General features: G+C 35.7%; 1 protein-coding gene across 1 annotated transcript in view; it reads right to left on the bottom strand.

Annotated features, from left to right (window-relative positions):
- The window catches only part of Gbe1 (1,4-alpha-glucan branching enzyme 1), a 231,774-nt gene that overhangs the window by 69,545 nt on the left and 144,038 nt on the right, over nt 1-18,191 (bottom strand). Inside the window, exons 8-9 of the mRNA XM_021209248.2 lie at nt 6,540-6,655; nt 1,968-2,095 (exon numbers count right to left, since the gene is read on the bottom strand). Of these exons, the coding sequence (XP_021064907.1) occupies nt 1,968-2,095; nt 6,540-6,655 (244 nt within the window). The remainder of the gene's footprint in view (nt 1-1,967; nt 2,096-6,539; nt 6,656-18,191) is intronic.

The following is an 18,191-nucleotide window of genomic DNA, read 5'->3' as shown; positions in this document are numbered from 1 at the left end:
CTATAAAGCAATCCTATAAGCTTATGAGTTATTCCTGGTTTTCTTTTGAAAGTGAAATGCAAGTGGCCATTCTTTTAAATGTGAAATTATATAATACATATGTACATACATACATACATATATTCATAAAGGTAATATATCCCAACTCTAAAAGATACATGTCTACTGATACAGTATATAAGATTATGTGTTTTAAATTAAAATAAACCTAATTCTTTGAAAATCTAAAAAGTACTTTTGACAACTGACCAGGATGACAACTCATATAAAATATTTTAATTAGTAAAATAACTGTGCAGTGGACATTTTCTTGAAAAGTTTTTATTATACTTGTTAGTAATAAATTCAGATTACTATCACATAAATTTACATACAATTCCATCACTTATTCATTGTACATTTTGTAAAAAAAAAAAGTTCATGTAGATCAATTCTACATTTCAACAAGCCTCCCACTAGACAGAAAGTCATGTATTGAAATTGAAGCAGTTTTCAATTTGAGTAGAATAAATTGAAAGCACATCTTGTTTAAAAAAAAATCTAAAACCAAGTAATATAAAGTAGGCTAAAGTCTGAGAGTTTCATTGGTAGACACACTGATAATCAGACAAGCACTCCCTGGATGATGAAACTATTTTACTTGAAATGAGTGGAGAGATCAATGTAACAATTTTAACTTTCATGTATTGAATAATTGCTTCTCTTTCTTCAGTATTCACTTTTCATTTATACTGTCATTAATTGTTTGTAGCGATTTGTCACATATATTATCTCTGATTTGGTTGTCACAAATATAATTGACATAATATTTTTTGATGTTTGACAGATAAATTAAAATACTGTTTTTAAGAAGTCAAATGAAATTTAAAAATACCCTGCTGTTAAAAGGAATTCAGAACAAAGTAAAACTCTCAGCTCTGAGAGGAGCAGATACTGTGAACAGTATTGGGTGTTTTGTAGTTTGGGACTTGTGTATTAATTCTCGATTATTCAGAGAAAACTTTTGTAAATATTCCCAAATGACATTTAAAATGTAAAGGGTCTGACAGAAATACAATAGGGTCACATAAACTCGTTGGATACCAGTGGATCTGAGAAATGACAGACAGGAAAGGGGATTGAGAAATAATCCATGCTTTGACAAGGAAACTCATTCCCGTAAACAGGAAGCTGGCAGGACAAGTGGAGTCCTTACTCTTGACTCTTCTTTAACATAGGATTATTGTCCTATGTGTCCACAATTATATAGAAATTATATAGAAATTATTAACATGCTAAACTCAATTTTAATAGTAATTTCAAATTAGAGGACTCCGAAAACCAAGGGGGATTTTAATATTAAATCTAAATTAGCAGAAACATTTAACAAACTCCTTAATTTATCACATTTATCACCAAGAAGGGAATTGCCAATTATGGCTATACGAAATTATTTCATTACAGTACAGCTTTGGGACAGTTAATCATGAACTTTCAGTAATCATAAATAACTAGCAAACATTTGGCAGCCTGAGAGCACTAACATAAACAAGAAAGGTAATCGCATCAGAACATGGAACGCTCAGAAAAATAGGCAGGCAGTGATCCATGCCATCTCTAATGATTAAACTGGAAAATAAATAAATAAATGAATTGACAGATGCACATTAATATTCAATTCTTTTCACCACTGAAGGTCTCGGGGCAGAAGGACCTGTCCACTGATTAGGACATTTTACTTTCTAACCACTGGCATGTTCTTTCTAACAATGGAATAGTGACAAGTAATTAGTGTAAATTATCCCCTATTAGGAAAACAGTGAAATCCAAATAATGTGTCATCCTTACAAGCTAGTTGGACCATCGTCAGGGCATAAGTCCATTTTTGCAATTATTGATGACATGAGTTTAGCTATTCAAATACAGTATGCTAACAAAATATTCTGTATTAAAGGGAGTCAGATGGGATGACTTCATCATAGACTTACCTCTGCTATTGTTATTGAGTCTGGGTACAACGTGTGAGCCAAATGATTTGCCAACATGAGATAAATTAAAGCATCTTCATCTACTTGTAGTCCAAAATATTCATTATAGTCACCCGAAAAACCTTGACCTGATGAACAGGGAAAAAATGGAATATATTTTATAAATACGTAAATCTTAATCTAGGAAGACATACCTCAAAGAGGGAGGGATGTGTTATTCTAAGAAAGTATAAGGAAGTTACCACCTAAGAACATATTAACTCAGTATTTCCTGTTAATACTCAGAGGATCAGAAAATCCTGCAAAGCAGTTTCTGTTTGAAAGAAACAAAACAAAGAGCATTTTAAAGATGTAATTTAATTCTAACTAAATTTCACAGCAGTGAAATAAGTAGTGCAACACTGAAACTGAGTGGTATATGTCAAGTTACCATGCATTTCTACCCTCTCAGGGAATAGAAAAATAATGGGCCCTGAAACAGTCAGTCATGGGTAGAGGAGGGTCTCAGTGGGCTTTCCAGTCACTACTGAACTCTTGCTAGGACAACACAAGAAGGAGTCATTGCCTGTTAGTCTGTACCAGCCACAACAGGCACAGACACAGTCTCAATCCTGTGGTCAAACAGACAGCTCTGGATAACCAAATGGCTTACAAATAAAGCCAGGCTATGAATCTGGGAAAGGGTCTAGGGGCAGAAAGGGATGGCTGGCAGCATGGGAAGGAGATGAGAGAGCAGCAGAGGAGACCGATCAGGATGCACTCTCCACACATCCAAGAACACATTTAGTTAATACAAATATTGTTTTAATAGGAAGCCAAGGTTAGGTTCCAGTTGGCCCCTCCGAGATAAACCAGAGCAAATGTAAACAGCACATTGAGAACTAATATGTACATTAAAGTGGCTGTGATTTGTACACTATAGATTTGCTATGATGGTGAATACATTAGGCCTCAACTCCCAACGGCCTCCTCTGACCTACTTTTTACTTTGGTTAGAATGATTATACCATTCACTGTGTATTCACAATTACTCTTATCTTCATACTCCATAAAATGAAAACTTAATACTGTTCTTTCTCCTGCCTCGCTCTCCCACTCCCCCCTCCCCCGGCTCCATTTACCTAAGCACTTTTACTTTGATCCTTGTTTTGTCCTGCCCATCTGCAGAACTGTGACATTTAAGGATAAGTTAATGTGTAACTATCAAAAGTTATGCCTCAGGCTCTTCAACATACATATCTCAATAATCATTCTCTGTCAAACTTCCCAACTGATGTCGCCATCATTCCTTCCTTTATAGTACAGAATGGAAAAAAAAGAAGTGCACCTACTTGAGTCATTCAAAAGACTTTTAAAAGTTATTCTTTTTGTTATTGTTATTGCTTTCAGGGGGATCATTGAGATGAACAGAGCAGGACAGAGGACAATTTGATAGAGTTGGTTCTTCTATCTGTATCATCACAGGTCCATCAGACTTACATGGTAAGCACTTTTATCTGCTGAGCCATCTTTCTGGCCCAAGATAATATTTATGTGTATATATATATAGTTGTGTGGTGTTACTCATTATCTCAGTCAAATGAATCACATTTTTTTCTATGTATTGTGAGTAGAATATGTCTGTGAGTTAGGGGTGCACAAGGTGGGTGTACTGGCTAGTTTTGTGTCAACTTGACACAGGCTGGAGTTATCACAGAGAAAGGAGCTTCAGTTGGGGAAATGCCTCCATGAGATCCAGCTGCAAGGCATTTTCTCAATTAGTGATCAATGGGGAAAGGCCCCTTGTGGGTGGTGCCATCTCTGGACTGGTAGTCTTGGGTTCTATAAGAGAGCAGGGTGAGTAAGCCAGGGGAAGGCAAGTCAGTAAAGAACATCCCTCCATGGCTTCTGCATCAGCTCCTGCTTTCTGACCTGCTTGAGTTCCTGTCCTGACTTCCTTGGTGATGAACAGCAGTATGGAAATGTAAGCTGAATAAACCCTTTCCTCCCCAACTTGCTTCTTGGTCATGATGTTTGTGCAGATATAGGAACCTTGACTAAGACAGTGGGGATGTTTTAAATTAATACTTGAACTGAGAGCCATGACTTTCAATTAAATTATACACCAGCAGTATAGTACAAATAACCACATCTATCATCCTGGATGTTAAAGGCCTCAAATATATATATCTTAAAATTGAAAGTTTGTATCCTTCAGTTAAAATTCCCTATTTTCTCCAGCTCCCTACCATTCAGCAACCAAAAGCATAATAAGCTTCATTTTGTTTACCTATGAATTCTGAATATATTGCTTTGCTTTGTGCAACAGGTTAGCATAAATTCAGACTTTTTTTCTTTTAATTCATGAAATAACTTCGTTTCTCTTCCTAGATCTCCTGATGACTTCCTCACTAAGTTTATAGATTAAAAACTTTATCCTTTTACTAATTACTTCATCACATAATTTTAACATCTATCTGCCCACTTGCTTTATATTTTTAGGTTTTGGTTTTTACATTCCAAAAGAAAAGAAAAAGATAAAGTAACTCAGAATTCTTTTGCTTATGATGTCTACGGCTCCCTACTCATGGAACTTATTTTACAGGACCCATAAATTGTCCATTTCCTCAGTATCTCAGCACTCTGGATCCCCCAGCCTTCAATAGAGGCAGTTTTAAACTCTGAATCTCTGACTCTCACCATGTTTGTCTTTGTCTCCCAAAAGACAGCTTCTCTCACCAGTGGGAGAAGATTTCAGGCAAGCCTGGAGTGTGACAGTTGTAAACCTTTTCCTACAAGCAGTGCAGTGTTCTGACTAAGAGGAAACAGCAGTGGTCTCCAGGAAACAGCAGTGGTCTCCAGCATCTGCATCTCTCCCTAAAAGACACCTGTCAAGACTGGCTACACGTGTCTCCTCATCTTTATTTTCTTCTTGGTAGTATGTATCCTCATTTTTTTTTACTATTTTTATTTCTTTTCTTTTTTAAAAGTTATTTATTTTTTATTTACACTCCAGATTTTAGCCACCACCACCCCACCCCCCAGTTCATGCCCCAACTGTTGCACATCCCATACCTCCTCCCCACCTCACTGTCTCCAGAAGGATGTCCTTGCCACCCACCCCCACTCCACATAACCTCTAAAGTCTCTGGGGACTCCAGTGTCATGAGGGGAAGGTACATCATCTCTGACTGAATACAGACCAGGAGGTCCACTATTGTATATGTGTTTGGGGCCTCATATCGGCTGGTGTATGCTGCCTGGTTGGTGGTCCAATGTTTGAGAGATCCCTGGGGATCAGATTAATTGGGACTGCTGGTCCTCCTACAGGGTTAGCCTCCTCCTCAACTTCTTTCCACCTTCTCTTAAGTTCATATGCTATATTCTAATAATGGTATCCACTCTCCCAACGCCTCTGAATTACTCCTCCCCTACCCTCCCATCCAGATCCTCACCCTTTCTGTCACAGCTTAGAAAACAGACATCTAAAGAATGATAATAAGAGTGACTAAAACAAAACCAAATAAATAAGAATAGAATACAGCAAACAAACAACAAAAGAGAAAGAAACAAAGTATAAGCACAAGAAAATCATATACACAGAGACCACAGGGACACACAGTCTCACACACACACACACACACACACACACACACACACACACACACACAGAGTCCATAAAAATTCAAAATCAGAAGTCATAATATATACACAAAGAACATGCAAAGTTAAAAAGAAAATGCTGTGAGAATGCATTATAAGACAATTAACTTTCAAGGATGCCAAAGAGCTATGTTAGGCATCCATCTTAATCTATAAGTTGTCTCCAATAAATAACAACTTGAAAATTAAAAAAAAAAAAGTTTCTTCCAATGGAGTTCTACTAGGGATACAACCCCCTCAAAAAGGTAGTCCTAATGTCCAGCAGTAGATGACAAAAACGTATTTTTTAAAAGAATACAGTAATCTTTGGTGTGAGAGCCCATAGCTGAAAATTTATCATTCTGGAAAGAAGCTGAGAGAGAAGATTAGCAGTTTGAAGTCAGTCTAGCATATCCAGCAGTCTCAAAAGCAAGAACAAAAAAACAATATAAATGAAAATCAATTGTTTCCAGATCACCTATTTAGGGAATTATGATTCTGAGTTTAATTTTGTGCAACATTCAAAATGATGGCCTGATCAATACTTCAATTTAATTAAAATCAAGTAAATGATATATATGTTTTCTACATGTATAAAGTACAAAAATATTCTCACTTATCAATTTTGTATCTCTTTTAATACAAATGATAAAAATATGTCTTAATATATCCTGAATGTGGTATGGTAAATGGTCTCTTTACATTTATTTTAAAAGCCATGCATTACTAATCCTTTATTCCTAAAAGACAGATAAAAATGGAAATCCCTATGTTTGTTTTCCCTCTTACTAAATGATAGCAGAAATGTCTCCCCAAAATATGTAACAATGGACATCTAAACATGAAGCTGCCAGCAACAGCCACACCATTTTCTTAGGAGAAACCCAAGCCAGGCTCCAACTTAAGAATAAAAAACTAAACCCATTCTTCACATTTGATTCGGGCACCTACCCATCCCGTGGTGATGATACAGCATAGAGGTGACACCATCAAAGCGGAAGCCATCAAAGCAGTACTCCTCCAACCACCATCTTATGTTCGACAGGAGGAACCTTAAAACTTCCCAGCTAAAACATTAGAGAAAAACATATTTAAGGATAATGCAACCAAGGGTTTCCTTAATTGTTATATAGCACTTGTTTGGATTATGGATTGGATTTACTTATCTATTTCAAGAAGCGAGATATTCAAGAGGCATATGCGAAAAACAGGAGAAAACATCTAATACCATTTGCATAATAGAAGTCATGGTAAAATGAAAATATGTTAAATTCGCTTTAGCCATAAAAGGTGTTCAAAATCTGAGGAAAACTATATTGAAAAAACAAAGAAAGAAAGAAAGAAAGAAAGAAAGAAAGAAAGGAAGAAAGAAAGAAAGAAAGAAAGAAAGAAAGAAAGAAAGAAAGAAAGAAAGAAAGAAAGAAAGATAGATAGATAGATAGATTTACAGGGCAGGTGCCTGTGCAGTCTTGTTCAGTGCTGTACTCTTAACAACCAGAAAGGTTCCTAGAGATGATATAGTTAACAAAGAAAATGTCACTTATAACTCTATTTTAATCAAGATTTTTTTCATGGATTATATTATAAGAATTCGAGGAGGTTATTATTTCTTCTATCCTTTCTAGTATAGATTGGAAAGATGGCTTCAATGACAATCTTTCTAAAATCCTTGGCTGAAACTTCAAGCAGTTGTAATTTCAAAGAAGAAATAAATGATAAAAAAAAGACTTAATCACACGATAAATAATATTACATTTACTAGATGCCCTTTTATAAAAGTAAAAATGAAAACGTAATTATAAAATATTCACATGTTTCATAAAGTATACAACAAAGAGCCACACAACCATCAAAGCAGAAGGAAAAAGAAGTGCATTACTCAATTAAAAACACCACATGAAGCACTTGTATTTTGGACAACTAAAGAGAGGGCAATGTCAATTAGGGTTTCCTTCAGATGCTCAGCCATGGTTGAGTTCTCCATCTTATTACAACTGTAGTTTTAAGACTTTAATACCTCATTTAGCTTAATGACAAAGCTGTAATTGTGTACACAAGTCTTTAACACAGCGCAATTTATGTATTTTTAAACCTTCTTCATATTAAAGCATAATCAGACAAAAGCAGAGATTAAGCCAACACAATCAACTGCAAAAAATCTAACCTTTGGGAAGAGAGGAATGCAGATGTTAATAACTACTTGAAATAAGTTACCTTGAACTTTCAAAACTTACTGGGTTCTTGAAAAATATTTGGAAAGGAAAACCCCAAAGTATAAGCAATGCTAAGTGTATGAAGGAAAACCTGGAAGTTCAAGAAGCTTAGGTTAAATGTGTATAAAGGTAAATTTCAAATTTTATTAACCCATGTTCATTTATTTTGTGAAAATGTATACATATATGGGCTCCATGTGTGTAAACCCAAGTGGAATTCACATATGGACATCATGTGTAATTCTAAATTAATAGTCCATCTTAACTTTTAGGACTATGTTTTCATTTGAGTAAGAATGGCCCCTATAGGCTCATATAATTGAATGCTTAGTCCTCAGTTCCTGAAATGGTTTGAGGCACACTGAGATGTGTGGTCTTCTTAAGAGGAGGTGTCTCACTGGAAGCAGGCTTAGAGATGGCTCAGCAGTTAAGTGCACTGACTCGTCCAAAGGTCCTGAGTTCAAATAACAGCAAACACATGCATGGTGGCTCACAACCACCCATAATGAGATCTGATGACCTCTTCTTGGGTGTCTGAAGATGACTAGAATACTCACATATAATAAATAAATAAATCTTTAAAAAATAAAAACAAAAATAAAAACAAAAAAAGCACTCAATATTCCCAGTCAGCTCGGTCTACTGCCTGCTTGTGACAAAGATAAAGTTCCAGCGATGGCTTCAGTGTCATGCCTGCCCACCTGTTGCCACACTCTTTCCCATGTTGGTCATGGACTCTAACACTCTAGAATAATAAGCCCCAAATTAAATGCTTTCTTTTATAAGTTCCCTGGTCCCGTTGTTTCATTATAGCAACCAAAAAGTAACTAAGACATGTAAGATGTATCACTGAGCACAGAATTTCCTGATTAGCTAGACTACTTAGGAAATAAACAGAGGGAGTCCTCCAAACTGTGCCTCACGAGGGTTAGAATTACATACGCACTTTATCAAGTTTTACATGAGTGCTGGCAATTAACTCAGGTCCTCTTTAAATCATCTCTCTAGCCCCTATTGTTTAAGATCGTCATATTTTAAAAAGCAGAACTCAACACAAAGAGATGTTGCAACTGTGCAATGATCTAGTTATTTTGTATAGGAATATCCAGATCTACTTCTGTAATCCTTTAGTTAACTTAGTAAGCATTATAGTCTTTTAGGTTTTTGATTTACAGTAAAACTAGCACGGGGTTTAGAGACATTTTCTATATACCTCTTTACCCTCACACATGTCTACAGAGGTTTTAAAAGAAAGTTCAGTGCTGTATAAAAATTTCAAAGGGTTTGAATTGGTTACAGTTTTGCATGTTAATAAGTTTGAAAACACAGTTTTCAAAATATACATACATTTAAAATAATGTTATGACATTTACATGTGATTCTGTGTGTCTAAGAGAAGGACAGGGAGAGGGAGAGGGAGAGGGAGGGGGAGGGGGACGGGGAGGGGGAGGGGGACTGGGAGGGGACAGGGACAGGGACAGGGACAGGGAGCACATGCTTGTGCCTGTGTCTGCTGTCCCTGTTCCACAAACAGAGGCCAGTAAACTTCAGATCTCAATGAACCAGAATTGTTGTACAGTGTCAGGCTTGCAATGTGGTAGACATGCAGTGGTCCTAGTAATTGTAGAGCAAGAACTTATACACACTGAGACATGTCTCCAGCCCACAGTTTCTGTTTGAATCTAAACACATTTTCTTTACTAAAAGACACCTCAGGGTAAATACTTATTTAAATGAAAAATCTCTTGACAGATGTAAAAAGATATAAAACCATAAAATTACAATACCAACAGTCCCTAGGCATTATGTGACATTCACTATTCTCTAGGTGAGGTGGGGTAAAGAATATCTTATGTTTTTTACAAAAGTTTAATTTATGCAGATGCAGCAAATGCCTTCTAGGGCTTCCTCGCCTTTGTCCCTCCACATTCCTTATGCTAAAGACTTCTTATTTATGTGACTGGCTTATACTAATGAACATCAATTTCAAGAGAAAAAAAATCATGAACTGAATAATTTCAAAGGTAAAACAGATTTATATCAAATAAACTGCATTATAATATCTGTAAAGATGAAAGAAAATGAAAACTTGATCATGTGATATTATTTTTTGGAGACAAACAGAAGAGGGAAAGGATGTGAGTTCAATCGCTGAAAGGAGAGTACCTCTGTAGCTCAGGTTTTCAACTAAGGGCAGGAGTAAGAAAAGCCACCCTGATTTCTATTGATATAATAGTTTACCTATTCATCTCTTGACCAAAAAGAACAACAAAGTGCTTTAACATATGAAAAGGAATAGCATGTCTGGGTATGACAATGTGCATAGACACGGTATTTCCATGGATTAAGAAAAAAGAAAAGCAACCCTCTATTGTGATATTCCAAAACTAAGCAAATGACAACTGGGTATCAAACTAGAAACTTACAAAGCGTAAATTTAATTTTTAAATTTCTAAAGTACTACTAACCCAAAGCAAAGGAATCATTATCTATCCAAAAAGAATAAATCAAATTTGTATTGGCTTCAAAATAATGTCATTATACTTTAAGAATCATTGATAAAATTAAATTTTGTGTCTCCTACAAAATAACAGACACAGACAATAAGTTCAAAAGAAAGATCTCAGACACAAACGTTTAAAGCTAAGAGCAGCAAACAGAAAGCAAAGTCAAGAAATTAAGTCTCTGGGGAGTATGTAGCTTAGTTGGTACAGTGCTTGTGGTACAAGCAAGAGGAACTAGGTTCAGTTCCAGAACCAACGTAAAATAGACAGGTACCAGGGCACATGATAATAATCTGAGAGGATGGGAGGCAAACAAGGGGGAGTCCTATGCCTCAGCTTCTTTCTACATCAGGAACCACAGGCCAGCGAAAGAGCCTGTCTCAAAAACAAAGACAGAAAATATCTGAGGAAGAATGCCTGAGGTTTTCTACTAGCTTCAAAGTATATGAACAGACATATGTTCAATCCTCATGCTAGTGAACATACACAGACACATACACACATACATGAGAGAGACAGAGACAGACAGACAGACAGACAGACAGACAGACAGGCAAACTACTGTTACATTTCTGTAAACATATACAACTAGATTATTATATTATGAATACAAAATTACTAATACTTGATTTTTTCACTATTGATACTATATTACTAGGAGCAGTTATACAAAAGTAATTAGCTTTACATGACTAACATTTTATAAATAGTTGATTTTTGTTGCATGAGAAATGGGGTGCAAAGACAATCGGATATAAAAGAAATGCAAACTTATAAAGAATGCCCCATTACTGTGGTCCAGATGTGTGTATTATCTTACCATGACACATCTAGATAATAAATTCACTGGCCTGGTAAAACTAAGTTGAAACATATTGATTATGCTCAGGTCAGTAAGTCAGGGAATTGGGGAAGTTCACAGAGAGAATCAGGGAGAATAATGAGTCTACAGATGACGTACCCAAGCTCATGTATTTGCATGTGCCAAATGTGGAACTCAATGTGGAAAAACAGTCAGATCATGGAGTGTTACTATGGTACCAGGATGAAGATGTGGCTTTCTTTATGTGTTGCTTTAATATGTAAACATTCAATTTGATATAGAATGTGCATTTGCTTATTATATAAATACATTTATCTCAGTTCACTGAGCCCAAATTATAAGAGATTAGATTCGGGAGTTCTAAAAACCACCTGCAAAATTCAAAGAGTGAAAAATGAGGTTCAGTAGAAGATGTAGAATATAGGCACACTGATGGATAGCCAAGATTTTTGTACCATAAATATATAAAACAGACTCAGTCAGGGAAATGGTTTGCTTGGCATCATCCAAGTTAAATCAATACCAAATATATGCAGGTTGTGTTCAAGGACCCGGTATCACAGTACATATGAAGTCTAGACATCTACAAATAAAAAAAAAGGCAGGTGTTCAACATAATCACATTGTACATAGAATATACAGACAGACTCTGCTCCCAGTCCTAGAAATAGTAAAAAGCCTCCCTAAACACTGACTTTCTAGTCACTAACGCAGGGCTAGTCTTGCCAGCAGATGCTCCTCCAGACAACAATCTTATTTATGAATTATGTAATTCTCTTTCGCTCTATAATACCAGAACTTAACTTTCACTAGATTAGTAATAAATAATTAGGGATACTACTCTGGGGTGGGAAAAGCAAGCATTATTTAATAGATATGCAGACACCAAGATCGACCAAAGGGACTTTATATATATGGATGAGGTCCTGAACTAAACTTCCCAGGTATCATATGGGCAGTGAAAACATTATTATCACACAGGAATGGACTAGGCTGTGAAATCTAAAATCTGTATTCTCAGTGGCCCACTAGGACAAGTTTAAATGAATATGTCATGAATGACTATATAGATTTATGAAGGATGACTTATGCTATAAGTCTAGAATTTTCAAATTTAGTAATGAAAATTTCTATTTTTTCTATCTTTCTAGAGGAGAGAGGAAAGGGGTGGGTATAATGAAGTATTCAAACCTCCTACCAAATGACAAATGTGTCTTTGTATGCCTTCTGGGTACATAAGTGACCTCAGTCTTTTCAACTGAATGGTTACCTTGAGTCAAAGAATAAAAAGTGTCTGGCAAATGGCATGATAAAACATTCAATTAACTATTTTCGACCTCAAAAATGTCATCAGACAGCTCGTAACTCAGTTGACATATCTATCCAGTTGACTAGAATCCCATAAAGAAAGAAAGGAGAATTTCCCAGGCCAGTATTGTTCTGGAATGTTTCAACGTGTAAGGTCAGGCTTTGATTATCAGCTTTTTTCAGAATGTAAGGCTTTTAACTCTCCCCTCATCAGCCATGGTGATGAAACATAATGTCTGCACCACTGCAAGAACTAGATAGTGTTCTTTAGTCTGTGCCAAATGTACCTCAGTGGCCAGGATAAAAGCACGAGAGAGGGAGTGAAATTCAGTTATTTCTCTCATACTCTAAACTCTCCGTACATGAACGAATCATACCTTCTCTCATTTGAGTAACTCACCACCATTTCACTTAAATGAAACTTAATTCAAGACATTTGTTTTAAATATTTAGCTTTAAAAATCCAGAAAAATATTTAGAAGCAAAGCTGGCATTCTTGTTACTCATCAGCAACAGAAATGTTAAATCATAGATATTCGCATATTTAAACTGAATGCATAGATGATGACCTATACATTTAAGATTAGCAAGCAATCAAAATAACCAGGATTCCAATTGATTTAGATGGTTGGAACCATCAGTCTCTAATCAAGTAATGAGATTTATTAAGGAAATTTTTGTCATGCACAGATAATTCCAATATTAAGATTTTTACAAAATATCTGTAAACTCAAAATTGTTGATTGTCTCACAGTCTGCCAATAAACTTTCTAATGAAATAAAACACAGCCAAATTTTCTTGGCAAGCAAGTGTAATCAGACATAATGACATTTATTTAATTAAATCACATTTTGTAACTCAAATCTATTTGCCTAATGTCCTATTTATTTGTGTTCCAGAATAATGTATAAAGTTTTCAAAATAAGCAACTTGGGTCAACAGATGTTACTAAATGTATTAATGTGATATACTAATAACTATAAAATATTATTAAACAGTGGCTAAATCACACAAAACCAAAGAAAAGTAGCCTAGTGGTCTTAGCTGTTCTTCAGGCTATGTGGCTGCACAGCGAGTCAAGAAGAAATCATAAAAGCATGAAGCCAAGTCCTTGATCTTCTGATTTGTATTTAAAGTCAAAACTAAGGCAATTGAGTAGACTTGAGGAAACACGGTTTTCTGAGATCTTTCTTTCTTTCTTTCTTTCTTTCTTTCTTTCTTTCTTTCTTTCTTTCTTTCTTTCATTCTTTCTGGTATAATATTTTATTATTTGGGAAACTGATCCATCCTCACAGAGTATTTTAATAGTATTTACCCAATATCCACCAACATAATTTTCCTAGAACCAACTGCCACCCTCCAGGGCCCCTCAACTTTCTGTCCTCTTTTACATTTTTATTGGATTTACATATTTTTATTTTCTTTATTTACATTTCAAATGTTATCCCCTTTCCCAGTCCCCCCACTTCCCAGAAACCCCCTATCCCATCCACCCTCCACCTGCTTCTATGAGTGTGTTCCTCCACCCACCCACCCACTCTGGCCTCCTGGCCCTCAATTCCTCTACACTGGGGCACCTGGAGGCCCTACCAGAGCCTTACAAATACAGAGGCAAATACTTGTAGCGAACCATTGGACTGAGAGTGAGGTCCCCAGTGGAGGAGTTAGAGAAAGGACTGAAGGATCTGAAGGGGTTTGCAACCCATAGGAAGAACAACAATATCAACCAACCGATCCCCCCCCCCCAGAGTTCCCAGGGACTAAGCCACCAACTAAGGAGTACACACAGAGGGACCCATGGTTCCAGCTGCATGTGTAGCAGAGGATGGCCATGTCTGGCATCAATGGGAGGGGAGGCCCTTGGTCCTATGAAGGCTCGATAGATGCCTCTTTTACATTTTTATAGTTGGCTGGGTCTAATTTGAGCCACTTGTATACTCGTGGCTGTGGGGGTACTATTGGAGAATGGTTCACCTACCAGAGACCATGCCCTTAATGAAAACTAACTGGCCTGTCACCAGAAGTCATAAATTGGTAACATTTACTTAGCTAGTATTGGAAAAGACATTTTTTATTAATATGAAAGGTAATACACTCCCAAAAAACAGCAAATGACACTAAAATGTTACTATAATAATACTCTTAATATACCATCCATGAAAACTGTGTATCTAAAAATATACCACTTTTTAAAATTAAGTGAATACACTGATGTATTTTACTTATGCTTTGTACTATAAATTCAGTAAATAAGACAAAAAATGGCATGACCATAAGGTATTGATATACATGTAATACTAAAAATGTATAATACATACTTTGGAAGGGAAAAATTATACTAAATTATGACTGGACATTTTGGTTTGTATTTATCATCTGGATGACATAAACTACCATAGTGTTTTGTAAAATTATACCAAGTGACCCTGATATTGCAAATTAATTATTCTAAAATAATAAACTTTTTTAGACCTAGGTTATACTTAGCTTATAACAAGTATCATCAAAACTGTTTCTAATAAGTGACCTAAAATCAAAACTAGTATTCTCTTTTTGTTTGACAGTTACCAAGACAGGATACGTACATATATATATATATATATATATATATATATATATATATATATATATATATATCTGACCTGAAACTTGGTATGTAGATAACTCTGGACTTGAGCTCAAAGATCTGCCTGCTTTGCCTCTATACTGCTGGGTTTAATTATGTGTACCACCACAACAGAAATGCAGGTCTACTTTAACAAATAAATAAAGAATAAAGAATAACATACTGTTAACCTTGTTCCCTAAATGTTTCCATCTTAACCTTATCCTAAAAATACTCAAAATTCTTTCAAGTTTTATTTTTCTCTAATATACTATATATTGTCTGCCCAGGGAAGAGTTAGAAAAAGCAAATTTGTAGGAGGCTGCTTCTGTGTGTACATGTGTACATTGTGCACACATGAGTGTGTGAGCATGTTTGTATATACATGCCCGTATTCTAGGCCCCTATGTACATATGGCAGAAGTAACAATGGATCAGCAAGGGCTGGGTAAGAGAAAGCTAATGTCCTGATAGAAAGATACACTGTGAATCAACAAAATATCCACTCTATTAATGAATGCCTAGGGTGATTAAGTCATTAATATTTTTAAACAGGAGCACAAATGATTCCTTTCATTTATATTCTGAAAAAAGTTAGTTGCCAAAGGTCATTTTTCAGCACATCTTTGTTTGTACAATAGACTTCAGAAGCTAGGTAGACAGTTAGTTGGTAAGTGCTTGCTGAGCAAACGTGGGGTTCTGGGTTCAGATACCTAGCATCCTTGTAGAGGGCCTGGTGCAAAGGCAAAGAGGTATAATAAGAGGCAGAGACAAGAGTATCCCTGGGGCTTACTAATTTTCAGGTTCTGTGAGAGAAACTGTCTCAAAAACTAAGGCAGGGGGTGATTGAGAAACACACCAAAAGACAACTAGTACCATCCTCTGGTCCTGTAGAGAGATGTGCACACACCTAAGAACACAAGTACACACATATGCACACACATTCATACACAAACACCTGTGCCTGCATATGTGTGTGCACAGGCACGCACACACACACACACACACACACACACACACACACACACATGCATGCATGAACACACACTTATAAATCTTGGAAAAACATTGTCACCATCTTTTCCAAAAGCCAAGCAAAGCTTCTATGTTTCATTAAATTCATAACATTTACTCAGACCCAGCTGAGGTATTCTGTGGAACTTTACAGAGGCAGTGCTAGCAAAACATTGTTCTTCTTAGGATGAATCAGTATAGATTAGGTAGGTACATATAGGCAGCAAGAAAACGCGTGTTTTTCCAAACATTATTAAAATCCTCAACCTACTTGATTATATATGCAGAAGTATATATATATATTTTACTTAGTAATTAGCTTTTACAGAGTCGTGTTAAAGGTAAAATTGAAGAAAATTAAATATTCATATACATTTTCACTTTTCATTTCACTTTCCTTCTAATAAGAATAAGATATTTAAATGAGCTTTTACAATATTTTCATTTTAGAAATTTCTTAACTTGGTAATTCCTTATTATCTTATTATGGTATAATTAGGTACAAAATGATTACTTACTTATATTTAAGCAACTCCATTTCAATAGACGGATTGACAGAGAGATATATGGATCAAAACAGTATCCACCCATAAGAAACAGGATTTTTTCTGCAGATCTCTTACTTTTTTATTGGCCTGTTTCTAAGCTCTTTTCCTTTCCTCTTTTCTTTCTTATTTATTTTTATTTTTGATTCCATTGAGTGAGTGGGTAAGAGTGTGTGCATGGGAGAAGGACTCTGGCTGTGTGTGCCTGTGCATGTGCTTGCGTTTGTGTGTGTGTGTGTGTGTGTGTGTGTGTGCATGTGAGAGCGAGAAGGACTCTGTGGAGTGGGAAGGAATGTGTGTGTTTATATGTGTGCATCTGTGTGTGTGTGTTTGTGTGTGTGTGGGAGAGAGAGAGAGAGAGAGAGAGAGAGAGAGAGAGAGAGAGAGAATATGTTTGTATGTGTGGAGAGAGAGAGAGAGAACTGTAAAATGAAGATATCTAGGACTCAAACTTGATGTTGTTCAAGAGAAAGTTATGCCTTATTCACCTTTATGAAAATAATCTTAGTAGTTCTAATTCACAAAGAAAAAGTACTGAATTAAGAGTAAAGACCATATTCAAGCAATTTTAACAAAGTTCACAGGAACAAATGGTCTCTCTAAACTGCAGAGGCATGATTTTTGACAGAAAGTATGGAGATTGGTTTCTCTATAATTTTCTATAATCTCATGAATTAAATTTAGACTGAATTCAAACTCAGGAACACTTGGTTTCAGAATATGGACTAAATACTTTGACCTACATATACCCATAGAATTGAAAATAAAACTATGATCATATAAAAGACAAATATCAGATTCCTCCTCTGTCTTTCTCCTACTGTAACCTACCCATTCCTAAAGACCATCATAAAGTTTTCCCACAACTCTGGGCATCTAGCCACTGCAAGGCAACCTTTATGTGAGCAAGACCCTGTTCCCTTCCCCATGAGTGCCGTGTGATGGGAACTGGTTTCTGGCCACTTTTGTGTTAATTTAAGCCTAAATGATCTGCCATAAATTAATAATTCACATGCAGTTTTAAAAATAGATGCCAAATAAAAGCTTTTTGAAAACACAGCCTTAAAACTGAGAGGCAGGGGGAAAAAACTAAAATTACATTAATTACAATACTTTACATAGACATACATAGAAGAAAAGAAAATTGCAATCAACAAAACTCCTTGTCTCCCGAAGTAAATCAAACGTGAACAATGAGCATCACATGAGGGAAAGTTACAAGAACATCCCTGATTAGTCGATGTAGAATTTAGAGCACGAACCTCAGAAAGAAAACTGAGAAAGAAATTAGGAAATTTGAGGAAAATTCATCTTCTTTATATAGTACACTGAACTAAGAGTAATAACCATGTTATAGCATTTTTGTGTGTGTGTGTGCCAAAGTTCACAAGAACAAGTAATCTGGCTAAACTTGATTTTTGACAGAAGGTATGGAATTTGGTTTCTCAATAGCTTTCTATATTCTCATGAAGGCAAATGTAGAAAAGATAAATTCTAAATCAGGATCTTCACAACATGTTTACTACTAGCAAAAGGAAAATCATTAAGTTCTTCACTAGTCTTCTTTTTTTTTTTTTTTTTTTTTTTTTT

This window comes from Mus pahari, chromosome 12 (assembly GCF_900095145.1).
Source record: "Mus pahari chromosome 12, PAHARI_EIJ_v1.1, whole genome shotgun sequence".
Lineage (NCBI taxonomy): Eukaryota > Metazoa > Chordata > Mammalia > Rodentia > Muridae > Mus > Mus pahari.
This window is presented reverse-complemented; position numbering and strand designations above follow the sequence as displayed.